We start from the raw sequence: 19,082 nt of genomic DNA on the forward strand, positions 1-19,082 counted from the left end.
TGGAAATAATATGAGAGAGCCATTGAGAGGCAAACCTTGTCCCCCCCACCCAAATTCATGTTTTTCAAAGTCTCTTTATATCACTTCTGTAATTAGGGTTTCACCTAACTTTTTTTTAACAATTTATTTGTTTTATAGATATGTGTACACTGTAGCTGTTTTCAGACACCCTAGGAGGTGGCATTGGATCCCATTACAGATGGTTGTGAGCCACCATGTGGTTGCTGGGATTTGAACTCAGGACCTCTGGAAGAGCAGCCAGTGCTCTTACCTGCTGAGCCGTCCCTCCAGCCCCTCACCTAATATTTTAGAGTTGGCTTTGCAGTGGAGGTCTAGTTGGGAGAAGAAGCTTTCAAATGCCAGTGAGAGGTTTATGGTGCTACACTTACAATTCCAGCAACTGGGAAGTTGCGGCAGGGCTGTGAACCTGAGGCACATCTGGGGAGCTGAGACTACCCATGGCTGCCTTGTGAGACCATATTTTAAATTAACAAAATTAGTTCAGAAGCTAAATAAACCAAAATCTGGTGTTTTCTCACCTCCCTCGGAATTAACTACCAAACATGGCCTCTCACACCTTCTACCTCCCATGCCACTTCCCTCAGGGCTGCCTGTTTAAGGCCTTAACCAAGGGACTCTCTTATCTACAGCTCAAAAACCATGTGCTCACTAAAGTCTCTTGAAGACCACTGTTGGCATAGTACCAGGTGAACGGGGCAAGATGGCTATGTGCCCGTCTCCCTGAGGAATCTGATTGATGGCCAAAACCACAACCCGGAAGCAGTTCTGTTCTGGGTCCCTCTCTTTCCACCAAGAACAGACACTTTAAACTGACTGACGCCCAAAAACAGATGCAACACTCAATTTGTACAATGGATTTGAAAAACACTCAAATCAAACCACACAGGGTAAACAGACAGTGGCTCCTTTCCAGTTCCCAGGTCTAACCTGGGCATCTCTTCAGGTGGAACCTCGTTCTGGTACTGCAGTAAGAGCTGATCCCAGGCCTGACGCTCTAGAGAAAACCTGTGGAATTTGAGAAGAGAAATTCAGTTAACTTTCGGTCACATTTGTAATCACTCAGGGGAACAGTAAGTACTTTAGGCATATAATCTGGTTATAAAATGCATTAAAAGGTCGTTAAAGGATTAGAAAGCTCAACTGATTCAGAGGATATTAATTTAATCAAGTAATACACAAGCTGTTAAAATCAAATTAACACCCAATTTCCTAGACTCCACCCTATCACACTGTCCATCAGGGCTGGTCACAGGGCTGGTCATCAGCCTTGTCACTTCTAAAGCAGACACATGAGTGCTGCCCACCATGTGTACCAGGCATGCTCTCCAGGTTCAGTAATTTCCTGGAAGGAGAACAAAGTACAGTTTTCCAAGGAAGGCTTCTTCCTTTCACTTACTTTGTGATATATTCTTTCACTTCAGCTACTGATGCTCCCAGTGAAAAATCTGCCGCTTTTCTGGAATATAGATGACATGATGAGACTAATATAAATTCTCCAAACACTTGCTTTTAATGAGTTACACAATTTTAGTAGCACTAAAATATCTTCATAGTTTTTTATTGTTCAGAAAATGTTCTTAGGGGAAGAGGGATGACACAATATCTAGTCTGTTCTTGTAATAGCTAAGTAGTTCTGTTTTTCTCATCAATTCCCATTCAAATCATGGAGATTTAGCTTTCTAAAAATAGTTCTTTACTCTTTCTCCCTAGCTTTAAAAGTCCATGACTACTGCAAACAGAATTAAAGGCAAATCTATTTACTTGGTTTTTAAGACTGTGTTCTGGCTCCTCACAATGTAGCAATCTCACATGGCTCAGCTCAATTAGATGACTCTCTCTAAAGGGAAAGCAGCAGGACTGAACCTGCCGAACTGTGGGAGACGCACACGCCTTTCCACATGGTAAAGACAGGGTAGCAGTGGTGTGGTCCTTGTCTGTCCACCAAGGCGTGCGCACAGTACCTCCAGCAGGGATGCAGTGGCCTGTGCTTAAATACATAAGGAAATTTTGTTGGGCTAAAATATTTCATGTCTGGTTAGAGATAGCACTCTCAAGAACTTGTGGAAGGGGGGACCTCGCATGAATTCCAAATTCAGATTAAGTGCATGATTTGTTCCAGGGTGGAGTCAGGCACTGCCATGGCAGCCCCACCATTGAAGGACTACAAAGGGGATGATACCCTCTTAACATAAATTCTACTTATAGATAAACATAATACCCTATAAACATAAATTCTACTAGTGTGTGCTTATGTGTGCACATGTGAATGTGTGCACATAATACAGTGTATGTAGAAATAAGATGTCAACTTTCAACAATGAATTCACTTCCTTCTACCAAGGGAGGCATAGATAAAAATGAGGTCATCAGCTTGTGTAGTGAGAGCACTTACCTTTCCCCACTCAGCCATCCTGCCAGCCCATTCTGCTAATATTCTTGCTTGCAAAGAGCATTAGAATATAAGCTACCCTCTGCATGGCAATCAGAGACCTAAGGAATGGTCCCCTCAATCTTTCCACAGCTGTCACTTTTCACTACCCAGGTCTTCTGTGTTCCAGTCCTAGAGTGAAACCATTGGGGTCCTCTCTCAACACTCTTGCTAAGTTGCCTCCCCCTGTCACTATCCTACCTGCTGACTTCCTGGATTATTACTGGCTGAGATTGAATTTTCTGTTGTCTCCTCTAATACAAATATGACAAAGGGAACTTGACTTTTTTTTTTTTTTTTTGGTTTTTCGAGACAGGGTTTCTCTGTATAGCCCTGGCTATCCTGGAGCTCACTCTGTAGACCAGGCTGACCTTGAACTCAGAAATCTGCCTACCTCTGCCTCCCAAGTGCTGGGATTAAAGGCGTGCACCACCACACCCGGCCGACTTCCTTTTTTTTAAGATTTTATTATTTATTATATATAAGCTGTCTTCAGACATACCAGAAGAGGGCATCAGATCTCATTATAGATGGTTTTGAGCTACCATGTGGTTGCTGGGATTTGAACTCAGGACCTCTGGAAGAGCAGTCAGTGCTCTTAACTGCTGAGCCATCTCTCCAGCCCTGGAACTTGACTTCTCACCTCTATATCCCCTTACAAGTCAAGCATGGCATACCTCTAATCCCAGCACATGGGAGGTAGATGTAGAAGGATGGCCTAAAGGTTAAGGCTCATCTAGACTACAGAAACCCTATCTCAGGAAAGCAAAAATAAGTAATTACAGAGCGTGGTGGAACATAGGTGCTGGATAGACTTATGTAAGCAATGGTTTAATTATAATCAAGTTTTAACTCAGTTATAATTAAGGACAGAAGGGGAGCTGCGCTTACTCTTCTGAATCTTCAACAAAACATTTTTGCAGTGTTCCATCATTTCCCAGCCTTTCTGTAAAATGTTTCAATTCTTCAGAGAGAGAAGATGCTAGGGAAAATAAATTTATGTCATAAAATAGAAAGGCCACAAATGTTCACAACAAGCAGATGACAAAGATATTAAGGGGTTTCCTAGTCTAGAGTCTCCTATCCCATTCTGGCCCTCTTTCACACACCAGAGTCATGTAAGGACAAAAAGACTTTATTTGGGGGTTAGAAGTTCAGCCCCATGGCAGAGAACTTTCCTAGCAAGTTCAAGTCCCTGGGTTTGTACCCAGCACTGAGGGATGGTGATAATGGATTAATTAGTAATGGCCCCTATGAGCTCCTATGTTTGAATACTTGGTCCCAGTTGATGGAACTTTTTTGGAAGGTTTGAGGGGCTGTGGCATTGTTGAAGGAGGTGTGTCTGTAAGGGTGGGTTTTCAGGTTTCCAAAGACTTGTTCTACTCTCTGCCCCCCACTGCAGATCAAGATGTAAATGCTCAGATATTTCTGCAACAGTGCCTTTGCTCTGCCCTCATGTACTCAGTTACCTGATACTGTAAGCCCAATTAAATACTTTCTTTTATAAGTTGCCTTGGTCATGATGTTTTATCACAGTAATAGAAAAGTAACTATATGTGCGTGGGGGGTGGGGAGCAACAAAAATACCAAAGAAAACTATCCTTTTCTTTGGGTAGAGAGCTAAGTGGAAAGGGACAGGAATAAGTGTTTTTATACTCTACTCATGAAAAAACAGTTAAACATAGATAGCCATATAATTTTACTTTTTCCCCAAAATGTGAATGCTATCACTGAAGAGAAAGCGTCACAGAAGTCAGGCAACATCGAGGAATGTAGTGGTAAGGAGCAATGCTTAACGAGGCGAGGACCCTGGTTTTATAGACGACATTGAACACATGCTGGCTCGCTCCAAAAGGAGGAAGGGAGAAGGTCAGAGACCTGTCTAGCTTAGCATCTCACCTTTTGCTCGAAAACATTCAAGGCTGAAGTCCTTAGTAGTCTTTAAGAAAGGTTCAAGTTTTTCAACAGAGAACTAAGTAAAAAAAAGAAGCACTTTTAGTAGAAGCCAAGTCTCCCAGGTAAGCTGCTTGTGGCTTCATGTTACTATAAACTTTACGATAAAAACTACAGAGCCTAACTTTTTCATCCAACACTTTTTATATAGATAAGTATATAAAGAAAAATTCTCTGTTGCTCACTCTCTATATTTTTAAAATATATTTATGTACAAATGTATATATTTATATATTACATATTCGTATGTATAGATACATACATATACACACACACATATGTACATATGGTATACTTTTTTGTTTGTTTCTTGGAGACAGGGTTTGTGTAGCCCAGGCTGTCCTTGGACTCAAACCCACCTATATGGCACGCACTACCACACCTGGCTTATGTTTTGATTTTTAACTCAGGGAAAACAATGGTCATTTAGTTCACACAAATTATTTGTTCATCTAAACAGTCAGAAGCACCCATGCCATAAAACACAATAAAACGCTGGTCTACCATGTAGTTAGCCTTGAAATGTCCACAGTAACAGATCTTGACCTCTCCACTCTAAATTCCCACCACTTGCTGCCAATGAGTAAACGATGCTGGGAAATCTCTCAGCTGCTCCACTAACAGCAGCAGAGTTCAGTGCAAAGACCGCTCAGCTGCCCAGGAGAGAACTGGCTTTTAAATCAATGCCTGCATGGAAAAGCATCCTTTCCAGGCTCATCACTGACACTGACATCTCTCTGAAGTTGTAACAATTACAGATACACCAAATGAAAACACTTATGATCCCTGAAAATCTTACCTGGAAGCTGGAGAGCAGGAGGGCCCCAAGCCGTTGGCTCTGTGCTAACTTCACACTGATTGACCTGCTGAGCTCTGACACAGAACAGCACATTAAACAAACATCAAACTTAGTCAGCAAGACAAAACTGAAAAACCTCCTCCCTCTCCAGGTAACCCAGCGTAAGTCAAGCTGCCTTCAGAGTAAGAACAGAATTCTAATTTCTCCAAGCTCACTGAGGAATGAAGTTCACACTTTCATGCACCCAAATTTCCAAGTGTTAATCGAATCTTTTCATGTATTACATTAAAATCATATTTTATTTAACAAAGTAGTTGACAATATCATAAGGAAGCCTATTGCTTTGAATGTCAATTAAAAAACAAACAAGGTAGATAAAAACAATTTAGGCTAATGGTGCAGGTGCATGCCTTTAATCCCAGCACTTGGGAGGCAGAGGCAGGTGGATCTCTGAATTCAAGGCCAGCCTGGTTGGTCTATAGAGCGAGTTCTAGGACAGGACTACACAGAGAAACCTTTTCTTAGAAGGCATTTGTATGACAGGCACTGCAATGTGGTTTAGCACATAATCCGAAGAGCTATTTTCTGGTGTTGGGGCTGTTGCTCAATGGTTGAAACCTTGCCTTGATTGTACGTGGACTGAGTTTTACCCTCAGCACTGAAAATTAAGAACCATTCCTTATAAACAATATAAGCTCCACTTTACAAATGAAGAAACTCAATCAAGTATGGAAAGTAGACCGTCGGAAGACAGGCTGGAGAAGCCATGCTTCAAACCCAAGTATGCCAGCAGGTATGCAGCATGCTGCCTGTGGTCAGCTAATATTAATAGCCAGTACCAGCTGAACACCTGCTGAATAACAGACATTTTTCTTTCCTGCTATGACGTCTCACTAAAATTTTAAGGCAAATACCTTATATTTATTTGGGCTTTTTTTGAAACACAGTCTTGAAATATAGCCCAGGCTGGTCTCAAACTCCTGGCAATCCTCCTGCATCAGACTCCAAAGTGCTGAGATCACAGGCAAGAATGGCCGTGCCTGGCATTGATTCTATTTTGCTAACAAATGGTAACACTGTGGCACACAGGCTGGTTAGACTCTTTGCCCAAGGTTGTACAGCAGGTCCTGCGAATGGACTGGCTGGTGCTTCACATAATTGTGTTACTGACTCAAACACTGTAAGATGGACCTGCTCTTATTTCAATGACATCCACTTAAAATAACAATTATCATATAGTAGAAAGTCGGCTTTAAGAACTCTTGCCCTACAGCTGAAGGTCTTTCTAGTCATAAGCAAGGAAGCCTAGCAGGTAGCCAGGGATTACCAGAAAAATTATTCATCTTATTATATGGGTGAGTCCACGGCATACGAACTGACGCCCTGGAATGGGAGTGAAGGTAGGGCTAGCATGGACAAGCAAGCACTCTCCTGGCACGGCTGGGCAACAGAGCGCACGGCACTATGGCAGCAGTTTTTGGACTTGGCTGTTTTAATTCAGATCCCTTCCAGAAATGCCGCCTCCTAAGAGAAATCCCAACGGCTTTAATGCTGAGGGTCTGGTAGCTGCCAAGGGCCCATGTGTGGAGGTGTATTTCCCCAGCTTACTGAGGACTTAATACAAAGGAAGTGACGTTCAGGCTCAAACTCGACTTTCTGCATTAATATCCTGTACTTTGATACTGGCATATCAAGTGATTGTAAATTTAGACAAAAGTCACAAATTACATTCAAATATGGCATCCCTAAAAATCATCTTACTTTTTGTTTCTTAAGTTTTGGGGACTGAATGTGGGGCCTCGGGCACGGCAGATATGTACCTCGCCACTGAATTACATACCTGTCCCCATTTAATGTATTTTTAAGTGCATCTTCCTTCTGAGTCCTTTAAGAAGGCTAGAACCAAGCAGGTCTCACCACACTGACCTTCTGTCCCGTCTTAGGGAATGAGACATAGGAGGGACTCAAGTCCCTGGCACCCTAGATAGCATGGTGCACTAAATAATTAGCAACCAGGATCGCTGTTCATGGCAGCTAATATATAAACAGCAAGTAATACCAAACATAACTGTGTGGCATCAGGATTTATAAACAACAATGTGCCCGTAGAATTATCTCCATTTTATAGGTAAGGAAACTGAGGCACAAGAAGCTGATGTGTTCAAAGCTGCGTAGCTAAAACGTAGCCAAGTCCTGTCTACCTGCTACACTTTCTGACATTCATGTCTCGCTGCCTCTTAGATGAGCTGGACATCCATTGCTTTAGGTACACAGTGCCCCACCTGTGATGCCCGGGTGAAAGGGAGCCAATGACTTCCGCCGGCTTATTTCTTTCATGCTTGCTCGTCTCCAGGACTGCCTTCTGTCTTGATGACGGAGAGACTGTTCTAGAGGGTCCAAATGAAAAGACCTCAACTGAGGTCCCTCCTGGTGGTCAGCACCACAACTGTCCCCCTCTTCAGGGCCAAAGTGGTTTTTTTCCTTTGAAACGTCTTGTGTCACCATTTCCTGGTAGGCAGAGGATGGAGGCAACGCTTCCAAAGTCTTGAGACTTGGTTGCAATTGATGATCCGGAGTCTCGGACATCGCTGGTTCCTGGTCTAGCATTTGTTATAGAAAAGTCAAAATATAAAATCAAACCTACCTCAGACACAAACCTCAGTAAGTATTTGAGCAAAGGGTGACAAGAGAAAATGCACACTCCCACAAGATGGCATACAGTTGAAATATCAGCTTCCTATGAACATAGGCAGAAGGAACAGAGGAAAGAGGGGAACCTACTTCCCTGGTAATAAAAACACAGAGAAGGCCTTTCTGCAAATCCACACGTGGGATTCTAAATCCACCAGGAGCCAAGGAGGATTCTGTGACAGTTCAGGAACCTGATCCCAAAGCAAGAGGCACTGAATTTCACTGTAAAACTCACCCTCTGATCTGGTCACTGAAGTCATCCTGGATGAGAATAGGAAAACAGGAAAATGAGGTGATCTGTTCTTCACATTCCAGCTCCAGCCTCACAGGGGCTTTGCTATCCCATAATAGGTCTTGTGCTTCAAATGCCCTCACTTGCCTCCTCCATGATTCTCAGCAGCAAGATTATTATCACTGACTGCTGTCTTCAAGAACTCAGTAGAGAGAACCTATCTTAGCCCCTGATCACTTTGTGAATTCACTAGCTCCCAGTTGAACGTATAAGGATCTCTGTTTTCCAAACTAGAAAACAAACAAACAAACAGAACAATCCCACATCATCTCTTATTCTCTCCAGATTCTGTCATGCCTGGAAATCCCACTTTTTAATCTCTGCCCACATCTGTCCTTCTACCCATAAAACAGATTCATCCTTCCCAATACTGCTTCAACACGAAGTCACTTTTCTTTGGCATATTTGGAGGCCACACATCTTTTCTCTATAGAACTGGCTGTAGACTGCACCACATCCCCATTCCCAGCACCTGTCACAGACAACAGACCGGGAGAGGCAAGGTCGGGCATCCCTCCATCTTGCATGTAAGTCTCCCTCCCAAAAGACCGCTGAATGTGGAGGATGCTTGGTGAAAAAAACGAACGGATGCTGAGGGACCACACTGAAAGGACAAAGAATGGTCCTTCAAGGATCTAAATCACCACAGTTCTTATGGCTGATCGAGAGTCAAGCTTGGATACCAGACATTTAAGCGCTTATGAGCCTGTACACTTAACCGCCTTCCTACATCATTCCCCATTCATCACGTTCCACAGCTCTGAGTAAGATACTCTATCTGTAGGCCCAGGTTCCGTAGGCAGACAGCCCGGAGCACAGCAGCGCATCCCGGGCTGCCATCCCAGCCCTCTGCCCTGTCCGTGCCCACTATCTGAAGCCAGGGGTGCCAGCAGTGCCCGGGAGAGAGGAGTGGCCTTCCTCGGGCGTCCTGTCAGGGGAAAGTCTCCAAACCCCGGGGCCCTGCAGCTGGGAGAGGCGGGTCAGGGGAGAGCGAGCCACATCCGGAGAGATGTCTGCGACTTCCGAACCCCACGGCGACAGCCGTCCAGCCCAGCTCCCCTTCCCCCCCGCTCCTGAAACAGTAAGCCCAAGGTCACCTCTGCAGACTCGGCGTCACCGCCGAGGTCCTCTCCCGCGTCAGTCCGGTTCGTGATTCCGCGCCGCCCCGGGTACTTACGAAACTCCCGCCGAGTGACTGCGCATGCGCAGCGCGCGGCCTCCGCGCTGGCACGCACGACCGGTGCCTCCAGCGGGGCGCATGCGTACTCCGGTGTTCAACGTTCTAGCCCAAGCCCACCTTGTCCTAAAGTTTTCACCCAGATCCGGATCAACCACGTCTGCAGCTACACCCAGACCGGGGAATTGCCCTCTCCAAAGCACCAGTTTGATGACTTTTCCCGCCGTCCATCCTACCTATGAAAGTCAGAGTGAGGTGCTGTACTCCTCTTCTGGGCCATGGCTTCCCCTTCTATCTCTTTGACTTCAAAAGGGTGGACAGTGACTTTCTCCAGGGAGAATTGGAGATCTGAACTCAGTTTGTCCCCTGCCTACCCACTCCTGCTCCATGGGCCCCTCCCATGAAGTACCTAGTATACTTCAAACACACCCCCTGTCAGCTTTAACACAGGCCAACCCCAAGGCCACCACCCCGTGGAAATTCTCGCCTCTGCTCCGTTGTTCGAGCATGCTTTTTTGACTGGAACGCCTTTCCTTTGTCCGTCTACCCTTCTATATTGACCCCAGATGTTCAGTGCTCCCAGGAGCCCAACCCATGCCTGCTCCACTCTCCCGAGCCTGGGAGGATCTTCTTCAGGACAAGGTGTAGTGCCATCAGAATGCCGCCATGCATCAAGGAAGTGATTCCTTTCAGATCCGAACCTTGTGAATGCTGAATTGAGAGTAGTACGAAAGACTCCAAAGGGCCAGTTGTGGTGACACATGAAGACACAGGCAGGGGGATCTCTGTGCCTTTGAGACCAGCCTAGTCTACATCAAAAGCTCCAGGCCAGCAGAGGATACATAGTGAGGCCCTGTCTCAAACAAAAGACAAAACAAAACAAAACCTAAAGAAGCAGAAGATGGCAGATGGCTGGCTGAAGCATAATTTTGATAATTTTGGCCATTTTTTTTCTGATGTAATTGTGGTCCCTTGTAATTTTTCTGGTAAAAAGTAGAACTGTATATTCCAGAAGTTTCTACTCTACCATTCTGGTCTAATAGTTTCAACAGCTATCTGAAAGAAGTGTGTTTTGTTTTTTTTTGTTTTTTGTTTTTTTTTTTCGAGACATGGTTTCTCTGTGTAGCCTTGGCTGTCCTAGAACTCACTCTGTAGACTAGGCTGGCCTCAAACTCAGAAATCTGCCTGCCTCTGCCTCCCAAGTGCTGGGATTAAAAGCGTGCTCCACCACCGCCCAGCTAAGAAGTGTGTTTGATTTCCTGAACATCACTTTGGAACACCTCTCCCGGGAAAAGCAGAGAGCAGGCAACTGCTTATATGACATACTTTATTTTCAATCTACAACCATTAAAAACACTTTGTAAGTTTACACTGTACAGGTCTCATGTCTGAAATAAGACACAGGGCAGGGACAGCTGGTGGACTAGATGCTGTCCACCACCCAGTATGTCCTGGGAAGGAGCCTTTAAAGATAGGAAGACAGAGGGGAGTAGTGGAAGCAAGAGGAGGAGGACAGAACAGTGGAAGGGAGAGGTGGACAGTTGGCCCAAGGATGCCCTTGGTCCCTTCCCTCCCGAGGGGTCCGGCAGGGCCCACGACTGCAGGACCCTCACCAGGAAACCAGGCTGAGCAAAAAGGGGCTTCACAGTATTGGCCAGGTTCATGAGGGGAGTCAGGGTGGAGAAGAAAGGCCGTCTCTAGCTCTTCTTAGGCGCTGGGGGTTGGAACTGATTTTTGGCACTGTCTACACAGTCTCTACGCTGTCTACATTGGGAGGACGAGGAGGTGCAGCACAGGAGCGAAAGGTGAGCGGGCATGGGATTTTGTTCTTGCAGCCTTGGGTTTCTTTCCCTTTACACAGAGACCCTCTGGCAATGGTGAGGATCCCAGGGACTCTGCCCCTTGCCTGCTGTGACCACCGATTATTGGGGGATGGTGAGTTGGGCTGAAATGGAGACAGAGAGATAACAGGAAAACTGCAAGACCATTGCCCCTACTCCAGCTTCCAGAAAGAGGAAATGCCACAGTGTTGTTTTGTGTTGGGCCAGAGGCCCTGAATCTAGGAGTCCCCTTGGTTGGTTGTTTTCCATTGTTCTTGGCTCAGGCCAGCACCGGTTCCTGCCCAAGCTGCACTGAAAGCTCACCTGGGCCCACAACCCTGTTGCTGTTGGCAAACCTGTCTACATCAGAATGACTGGAGGCTCTTTCATACCCCAACCTGCTGGGTGTGCTTCAGTGGGGCCAACAATCTGCATTTCTTCCAGTATTTCTGGTGATGCTTCTACTATGGGGACAGAGTTGCCAGTGGTAACCCAGCTGCCTTGGCCACGTTGGCAAGGCCCAGCTGAAGAGGCACCAAAAGGTCTGGATAGATGCTAGGAATGATATGGTGGGTGAGTCCCCCTGTGTGGAGAAGTAAACTAAGGCACAGAGATCAATAGCTGAGCCAAGAACAGGAGTTGCCAGGGCCCAGTGGATCCAGGGGAGGCTACAGAGCTCTGAAACACAAAGGATAGCTGAGGCCCATAGGGTCATCACAGTGCTCCTAAGAGGACCATAAGATGGGGAGGCGCAAACTTGGGATAGGTCTCCAGACTGCCAGCTGAGGTCTCTCTTCTAGAAGTGGCACCGGTGGTTTTGCATGTGGTGTGACAAGGACTCAACTGCCTCAGTCCTTCTAGGATACTTGGAGGAAACCGAAGCCTCTTTCTTCAGGGTCCAGGGAGCTGTCGAAGGACAGGAAGGGGAGGCCAGGTCAATGGGGTAGGCAGAGGGAAGAGGAGGGTCCCAGGAGGGTGAGAAAATGAAGTGGAGCAGGGGCTGTGGCCCAGGACATTCTCAGTCCCCTTTCATGGATCTGTGGATTCTGCAAACTGCAGATGCCATTGGTTCAGGTGACTGGGTTCTGCCAAGATGAGCTGATTTGCAGAGGAGAACTGATAGGATGGACAGAGAGGCACAAAACCAAAGAAAGAGAGGTCAAGCTTCCCCTGCATTATACCAAGAGTGGGCTGGGCAGAGAAGACCCAAAAGTGAAGAGCTAGTCTGTGTCCACCACCCATCCTCCCAGTGGAAGGCGATGCTATTGGGAGACTGAGGACACAGGAGGCAGAGAGTTGGATGAGTCTGATGGGGAGGACTGGAAGAGATAGATGGAGTAGCATGATCCATGGAAGAAGCAGATGCCTCTAGTGAGAGAAAATACAAAATAAACACAAGACGGGATAATTCCGGATCTGAGAGCAAACGTTGGAATAGGGAGACAGGCTGTACATGGCACTTTAGAGATGGGATGGGCAGGTGAGCTTGTTGGGACAGGGAGGAGACTGCCAAGGTCACACACACAAACCCACAGGAGGGAAAAGCACACCAGAGGACACAGGAGGCTGAGGGCTAGTGCTATAGAGAGCCCAGGGCCCCAGAAGAGTAAACCTGGCCCTAAGCTAGGGCCACTCCATCTAGTGGCAGGAACCAGGTAGGACATAGTGACAGGAGGGAGACTATAGATGATAGAGGAGAGGCATATGAGGTGGGAAGTGAACCCCAACCAAGATGAGGGTTCAGCCACACCCTCGGAGCATGCTGTACAGAATCTTCGGAGAACCAGGAACTCTGGGACCTGCTAGTAGCTAGTCCCTTGCCTTGCTCAGAGGCCTTGGGCAAGCCATACCCTTCTCCACATGTAAAACATAAAGAGGTGAGACAGAAGGATAAATACTGGACCCTATCTACATGAGTACCTAAAACAGGCCAGTAAAGAAGGGAGAAATCAGACCAGAGGTCATCCAGCCTGGGGCAGGGTGGGAGTTGCTGTGTAGAGGTCAATTAGTAATTATTATGGGGGTGTGGTATTTTAGTTTGAGACCAAGAAGTTCTGGAGATAGTGGTGGTTAACACAGTATTGAGAATGTACTTAAAGGCCAGGGGCGGTGGCAAATGCCCAACAGTGACAGAGGCAGAAAGGTAGTAAGAGATGCAAGCTCATCCTTGGTGCTCATCCTTGGTTACATAATGAGTTGGAGACCACCTGACGATACAAGAGACCCTGTCTCAAAGTAAATACTTTTAAAAACGCTTCTTTGGGGTTGGAGATGTAATTCAGCGGTAAGATGCTTGCCTCACATGCACTAGGCCCTGAGTCTCATCCCCAGCATGTGCAAACACATGCACATATGCACACAGAAGGACTACAGTAGCATTTTAAAATGTGAGCAGGTTGGTGAGATTCTCCTCTGGTCCCCGTCTATTTAAGGCCAAAGGAGGTACTTCCCTACCACTGGAGCCAGGGCGCTGAGGGGCTCCATGGCTATAAAGAGTGTGGTCAGATTCATTCAGATTTATATAGAACATCAGCTTTTTTTAGACAAACAGGCACAACGTATCTTCTCCACAGCCACCACTTTACAGCTGGGGAAAGAGGGGCATAGACTAGTCATGTGATTTGGCCAAGGTCAATCAAACTGGGGGCAGTTTATTATTTTGTAGACAGTCTTCTGGAAAACATGTCTTATCTTAGGCTAAGCAGGTATTACACCAATCAGCTTCAGGGTCTATAAAGAGATCTCAGGTTCCACATTAGTACAAACTAGGAGCATCATGATTGGCTGATAAAAGTGTTTCACTTCTCACCATGGCACCCAGAACAAAATTTAAGGCTGGGTATGGTAGTACATGCCTGTAATTCCAGAACTTGAGAGGCAGAGGCAGGAAAATTACCACAGATTTAAGGTCTAATATAGCAATTTCCAGATTGGCCAGCGATACATAGCAAGATAGTGTCTAAAAAACAAAAAATAGACAAATAGCAGGAGGAGGAAGAGAGTCCACTTTACACTGTGTAATTAACACATCCCCTTAGTTCTTGTCCTCTGATGTCCCATTGTGACTAGGGAGAGAACCCTGGGCCTCACATATATGAAGCAAGCTTTGACCACTGAACTATCCACCACTTTCTAAAATCTTTGAGATAAGACCTTTAAAAAATTGCCCAGGCTGACATTGAACTCATTCCATAGCCCAAACAGGCTTTGAACTTGATCCTCCTGTTTCTGCCTCCCGAGTAGCCAGGATTAAAGGTCTGTGCCACTGGCCTTTCTGGCTTTGTTGTTTTATGAAACATCTGACTAAGGTGGAAGACTGTTTTTGATGCCCTTTGAAAACCCTTGGAATAATGTACCCAAAGCAGAGTTTGGCCGAGACACCCATCCCCCAAATCACAAATCTCAGTGCTCAGGGCTAAACAATCAGTGTTCGGGCTCTTGTTCAGGACCTAGCACTGTGAACACTGACTCAGAATGCTAAAGTTAGGAATGGCTGGTACTGTGAATGTAAACACTGGTCACTGGTACTTATGGATCTCCAGAGGGCTAAACCCATAGGACCTCTGTCTAGAGGCTGTGGTAAGACCTAGAAATCTGCAGGATGAACTTGCTCTCAGAGGTTCGGGTGCAGTGGGTCCCTGAACTACCTGGCCTCTGGAACAAAGGTCCAGAATTGAAAGCCTGTCTCTGGGTTCGGCAGTGGCAAGTTTGGGATGCCTTAACTCTAGCCAGCACCCCAGTGAGTTTGTACACAAGGCCAAGAAGAATCCAGCTATACAGTTGATGACTTCCTGGTTCAGGGCTCCAGGGCAAAAACTGTTTTCCCCTCTGTAGAATGAGAGCACTAAGCCCCGTCCTGTCAAAACTGCCCCTCGAGTTGCCCTTGAGAGACTAAGGAGAGCTGGTGAGATAGTGATGTGATCCCTAAATAGTACAGTGCAGTAGGGAGGACGGTGGAAGGATGTTTGCTATTACAGTGAGGAGGGAGAGGGAGGAGGCAGTGGGCAGTTGAGGCTGGAACTGGATCATTTTGGGTGGGTGGTAAAGGGAAGAGTCTGGGTAAGAGACAAAGCTGAGTGACAGATTATCCATCAAAGGTACATAACAAGCACCGCATGGTGGTGCCTAGAAGTTCAGGTCTTTTGAGTACTCAGTTTTGTCACCTGGAGGCCAGCTGGTAGATGAATATCACTGGAGAGGCCAAGACAAACTTAGAAATATGAGCTCCTAGAGAACAAGATCGCTAGAGGCTAGCCTTGGTGGGAGGAAGGCTACGAGGCAAAGGCAAATGGATGCTGATGCCTTGTTCAGTCAGGGCTCTGAATCTCATTTCAAAACCAGTTACCACTGCCTCCAAGATGGTTTCATTTGGGTTAGCCTTGGGAAGAGGTGAGACATAGCTTAGTTTCGATCATGTAACTTAATTCTCCCTTGTGCCCCCAGCCAATCTGTGTCAACCCTATGGGCACAAGCCAGGCAATCTTTTAGAGGATGGGACCCCAGGGCTCCTTTGGGCATCTGTTCTGGGAGTAGGGTAGAGAAGCTGGAGGAGGAGGAAAAAGAGGAAGAGGAGGGAGGGGGGGGGAGGAAAAAGAGGAAGAAGTGGGAGAGGAGGAAGGAGAGGAGGAGGAAGAGGAGGAGAAAAGCAGAGGTAAACAGAAAGAGCATAGATAGGAGGAAGGGCGGAGCTCCTTCCCATGACTCCAGGCCTCAAGGGGCGTGCCCCCATGTAAGCCAGGCAGTTTTCTGCTTTGGGAATGTTACTGAGACATAAAAGGCATTTGAAGAAACAAACAAACTTAGAAATTACATTTCAAAAGAGTAGAGAGATTTACAAACCAACCCTTCCACCCCACCCCCAAAGAAAACAGAACCAGTTACCAAGTAAAATGCTAAAGATCAAACCAAACCAATATTTACATGGAACATTTTCAACCCCACTGAGCCCTACATCCAGAGGCTTCCATAGGGACAGTGACAAGTGGCCTTGCACGGTGGCAAGCAAGAATTAGAAACGGGGACTGAAAAACAAGACCTGGAGCTGGCAACACCTGTTGGGGGACACAGGAGCCAGGTGCTAAGACAGTGGAAATGCACAACCCATACGGAGACGATGGTAAGGCTGAACGGCCCCTAAGCCCTCAAGTTCAGGACTATGGGCACTTTTCTCCAAGCCTCCCAAGCTCTTGGTAGCTCTGGGAGGTGGCAGAAGGCCTCTGGTGGCTTGTGGCCTGGTGTGGTCCCCTCAGCTGGAAATAACCTTAGAGGGACCTCTGACCTCTTAGAGGAGAGCAGTTGCATCCTGGAGGGACCTGGCCCACGGTCCACTGGCCTGCTGACTATGCCCACGCAAGTTACTGGACACAAGTCAACAGCTGCTGGAAAGCACTGACCCTGATATACTGCCCATAGGGAATGGGGTCGAGGGGCTTTGGGTAACTGGCCCAGGTGTTTCTAAAAAGATAGCCTGGGTACAGGTAGGTGGGAGTGTAGAGGCCTCTCCCTAGTCCTGGAGCAAACCAGCTATGCAGCTGGCTCTCCGCCTTTCTGAGGGGACCTCTGCACAAAAGCCAATCCATTCCTGGATGAGTCTGGGTCCCCAGCCAGGAACAGGAGGGCGGCACATCACATGTGTACAACTGAAATTGGTTCCTTGGCACCAAGGGGAGGCATGTGAGCCCTCCCCATACTGCAGTTGAGTTATACTGGTGTGGTTCAGGCGACTCCTAGAGGTGCAGGAAGGACAGGCAGTAGAGCTGGGGCTTGAGGAGCCATGAGTGGCTATAAGGCTAAGAGAAGCGCTGGTGAACAGGCTGGCAGGCTGGTAGACACTCTCAGATCCGTGTGCAAAGCTGCAATAGACAACATTCTACAAGTCCATCCTGTTTTCCTGCCAGTTCTTACTTCGGGAACGTGGAAGGAACAGAGCTGCAGTCATCTGGGTTTAACTCATGAGAAGAGGTGTTGGCGGGAAGGGAGGGGTGGGAAAGATTGTGGAGGACGGCTGGGGAGTGATGACACCATTCTGGCCTGCAGTTCCTCTGAAGCATTTACAGTCTGGCCTGTAGAGGCTGGGCCAAATACCGGACGAAGAGGGAAAATGTAGTGCTCTGAGTCTAAATAGCCAGTGGTATTGGAGGAGTAAGGTGCAGAGGCCCAGCTCTGCTGAGGGCCCTTCTGACAAAACCAGGAGACCCGAGCCTGGTGCTGAGTTGCCTCAGCCACATGGAGACTCCATGGTGTCACAAGCCCCATGCTGTCCCAGTGGCAAGGATACCTCTAATAAATTACCTTAGGGGCTCTGAGATGGGAAGGGGGTAAGTTAAATTATTAAAATAAAGTAAATCACCTTAAATATTTATAGTATGAAAAATTCAAATAAACAATCTAGGCAAATAAACAAATGTATGCCCATGTCTTGGGCTATGTCCCGGGACACTGGCCTCTTAGCGCTCTCTCTGGTCTGACCTAACCAATAGTCTCTCCCAGGGAGCATTTCGGCCGCTGCAGGACTGCAGCACCTAACCCTGCTACCAAGAAAGAGGTCCTAGGAATCGAGGCACAGCATGTAGGCATTTACCTCTTCGTCAGGTGCTGAGATGGATGCTACCCATTTCTGTTCTCATGGAGTCTCCTACGAAAGTTGGACCCTCATGTCCCCATGACAAGGGAGTCGTCTCTTCTGGCCTCCTACTCTGAACCCCACATACTCCCACCCGCCTCCCAGTTCTTGCTACATGTGGGCACAGTCAGGGGGATCCAGGGCTCCAGGATTCCAAGTGTACTTGGCCCTGGACTCTGCTCTATCATGTCCCCCTTCCCTGCTCCAGGAGGGCCTAGCCACCAGAGCAGCAGGGCTGAGAGGGGGGAGCAAGAAGTGACAGTCACACCCAGGCCCAATTCTTCTGAGAGCCTTGAGCTGGACCCTAAGCAAAGTGGAACCTCTCAGTGGCTTCCCCTCCACATGTGGTCAGTAGGGAGCATCTCTCGCAGCCCTGTTCCTGGAGCCTGGCCAGAAATGCCTCCTTTCCTGGATCCTTCTAAGAAGTGGTGTGAGTGGTGCCAGGCCCCCTTGAGGACCCAGAGCTGACTTGCGGAGCTCTTCAGGTGCTTCTGAGGCCCAGTCCTGGTCACCCAGGTTTGGTCTTTCTTCTTGCTCACTGCCTTCCCCTGGAAATCAGAGGCATACGCATATGCCCAGCAGTCAGCAAGACACCTTGCTTTACCTTAATGCGAAAGCTCTCCTGTGGCAGTGGCACAGCTGCTGTTCCCCATGGATGGACCGAGGCTGAGGACTTGACGCCTTGCCTCATCTCCAGGGTCTAGGCTGCTTGAGGCGGGTGCTTGGCTGCTCTGGGACTCACTGGGGAGCTGCCCTCTCCTCCCCACCCCAGCCTGACTCTGAAGGGTGCAGCCTGCACTTGGAAGGGGAGTGGCGGATGGTGTTGCGGGATGGCCGGACGAAGCAAGAGGCAAGTGACTGGGCACTACAGTCACAAACGGCATCCTAGGGAGAGACAGAGAAGAGATCAGGAGCAGCCTGAGGCCCTGGCTACAGCCACCCGGGAGCCAGGACTCAGCCATGTCTCATACTGAGGCAGGGGCTGAAACTCTGCTCTAGACCTGTTACTCCTCGTAGGGCAGCAATGGATCCACATTCTAATAAAGTCTGCAAGGTACAGAGAAGGCAGGTGCTGTCCAAGATTGAGATTCTCAACATTCTACGCATACACGGCCAGCACGACTTCATCCCCAAAGTTTATTACGCACTTGCAAAATGCAAATATTTGTCTGCTGCTGTGAATGTCTAAGTTTCTGTTGGTTCGCTCTTTGCTGTTGCTCTTTCATTGTGTTTGGGAAGTTTGCCTGTGCGTGTGTGAACTGCAAGGATGGACTGCCTG

General features: G+C 47.4%; 2 protein-coding genes across 9 annotated transcripts in view; both read right to left on the reverse strand.

The window, feature by feature from the left end:
- The window catches only part of Dsn1 (DSN1 component of MIS12 kinetochore complex), an 11,460-nt gene extending 2,076 nt beyond the window's left edge, over positions 1-9,384 (reverse strand). Inside the window, exons 1-9 of one of the 8 annotated variants that reach the window (XM_031372529.1) lie at positions 9,282-9,384; positions 8,272-8,414; positions 8,128-8,153; positions 7,484-7,801; positions 5,202-5,275; positions 4,349-4,421; positions 3,341-3,431; positions 1,418-1,477; positions 949-1,026 (exon numbers count right to left, since the gene is read on the reverse strand). In XM_031372529.1, coding sequence (XP_031228389.1) covers positions 949-1,026; positions 1,418-1,477; positions 3,341-3,431; positions 4,349-4,421; positions 5,202-5,275; positions 7,484-7,801; positions 8,128-8,152 — 719 coding nt within the window. In that variant the 5' untranslated portion in view covers position 8,153; positions 8,272-8,414; positions 9,282-9,384. Of the gene's footprint in view, positions 1-948; positions 1,027-1,417; positions 1,478-3,340; positions 3,432-4,348; positions 4,422-5,201; positions 5,276-7,483; positions 7,802-8,127; positions 8,415-9,281 lie in introns of all 8 variants that reach the window. The other 7 variants (XM_031372535.1, XM_031372531.1, XM_031372527.1 and 4 more) reach the window with 7 other exon arrangements.
- Positions 9,385-10,671: 1,287 nt separating this feature from the next.
- Positions 10,672-19,082, reverse strand: part of Soga1 (suppressor of glucose, autophagy associated 1) — a 71,064-nt gene continuing 62,653 nt past the window's right edge. Inside the window, exon 15 of the mRNA XM_031372536.1 lies at positions 10,672-18,688. Coding sequence (XP_031228396.1) covers positions 18,542-18,688 — 147 coding nt within the window. The 3' untranslated portion in view covers positions 10,672-18,541. The remainder of the gene's footprint in view (positions 18,689-19,082) is intronic.

This window comes from Mastomys coucha, unplaced genomic scaffold, assembly GCF_008632895.1.
Source record: "Mastomys coucha isolate ucsf_1 unplaced genomic scaffold, UCSF_Mcou_1 pScaffold15, whole genome shotgun sequence".
NCBI lineage: Eukaryota > Metazoa > Chordata > Mammalia > Rodentia > Muridae > Mastomys > Mastomys coucha.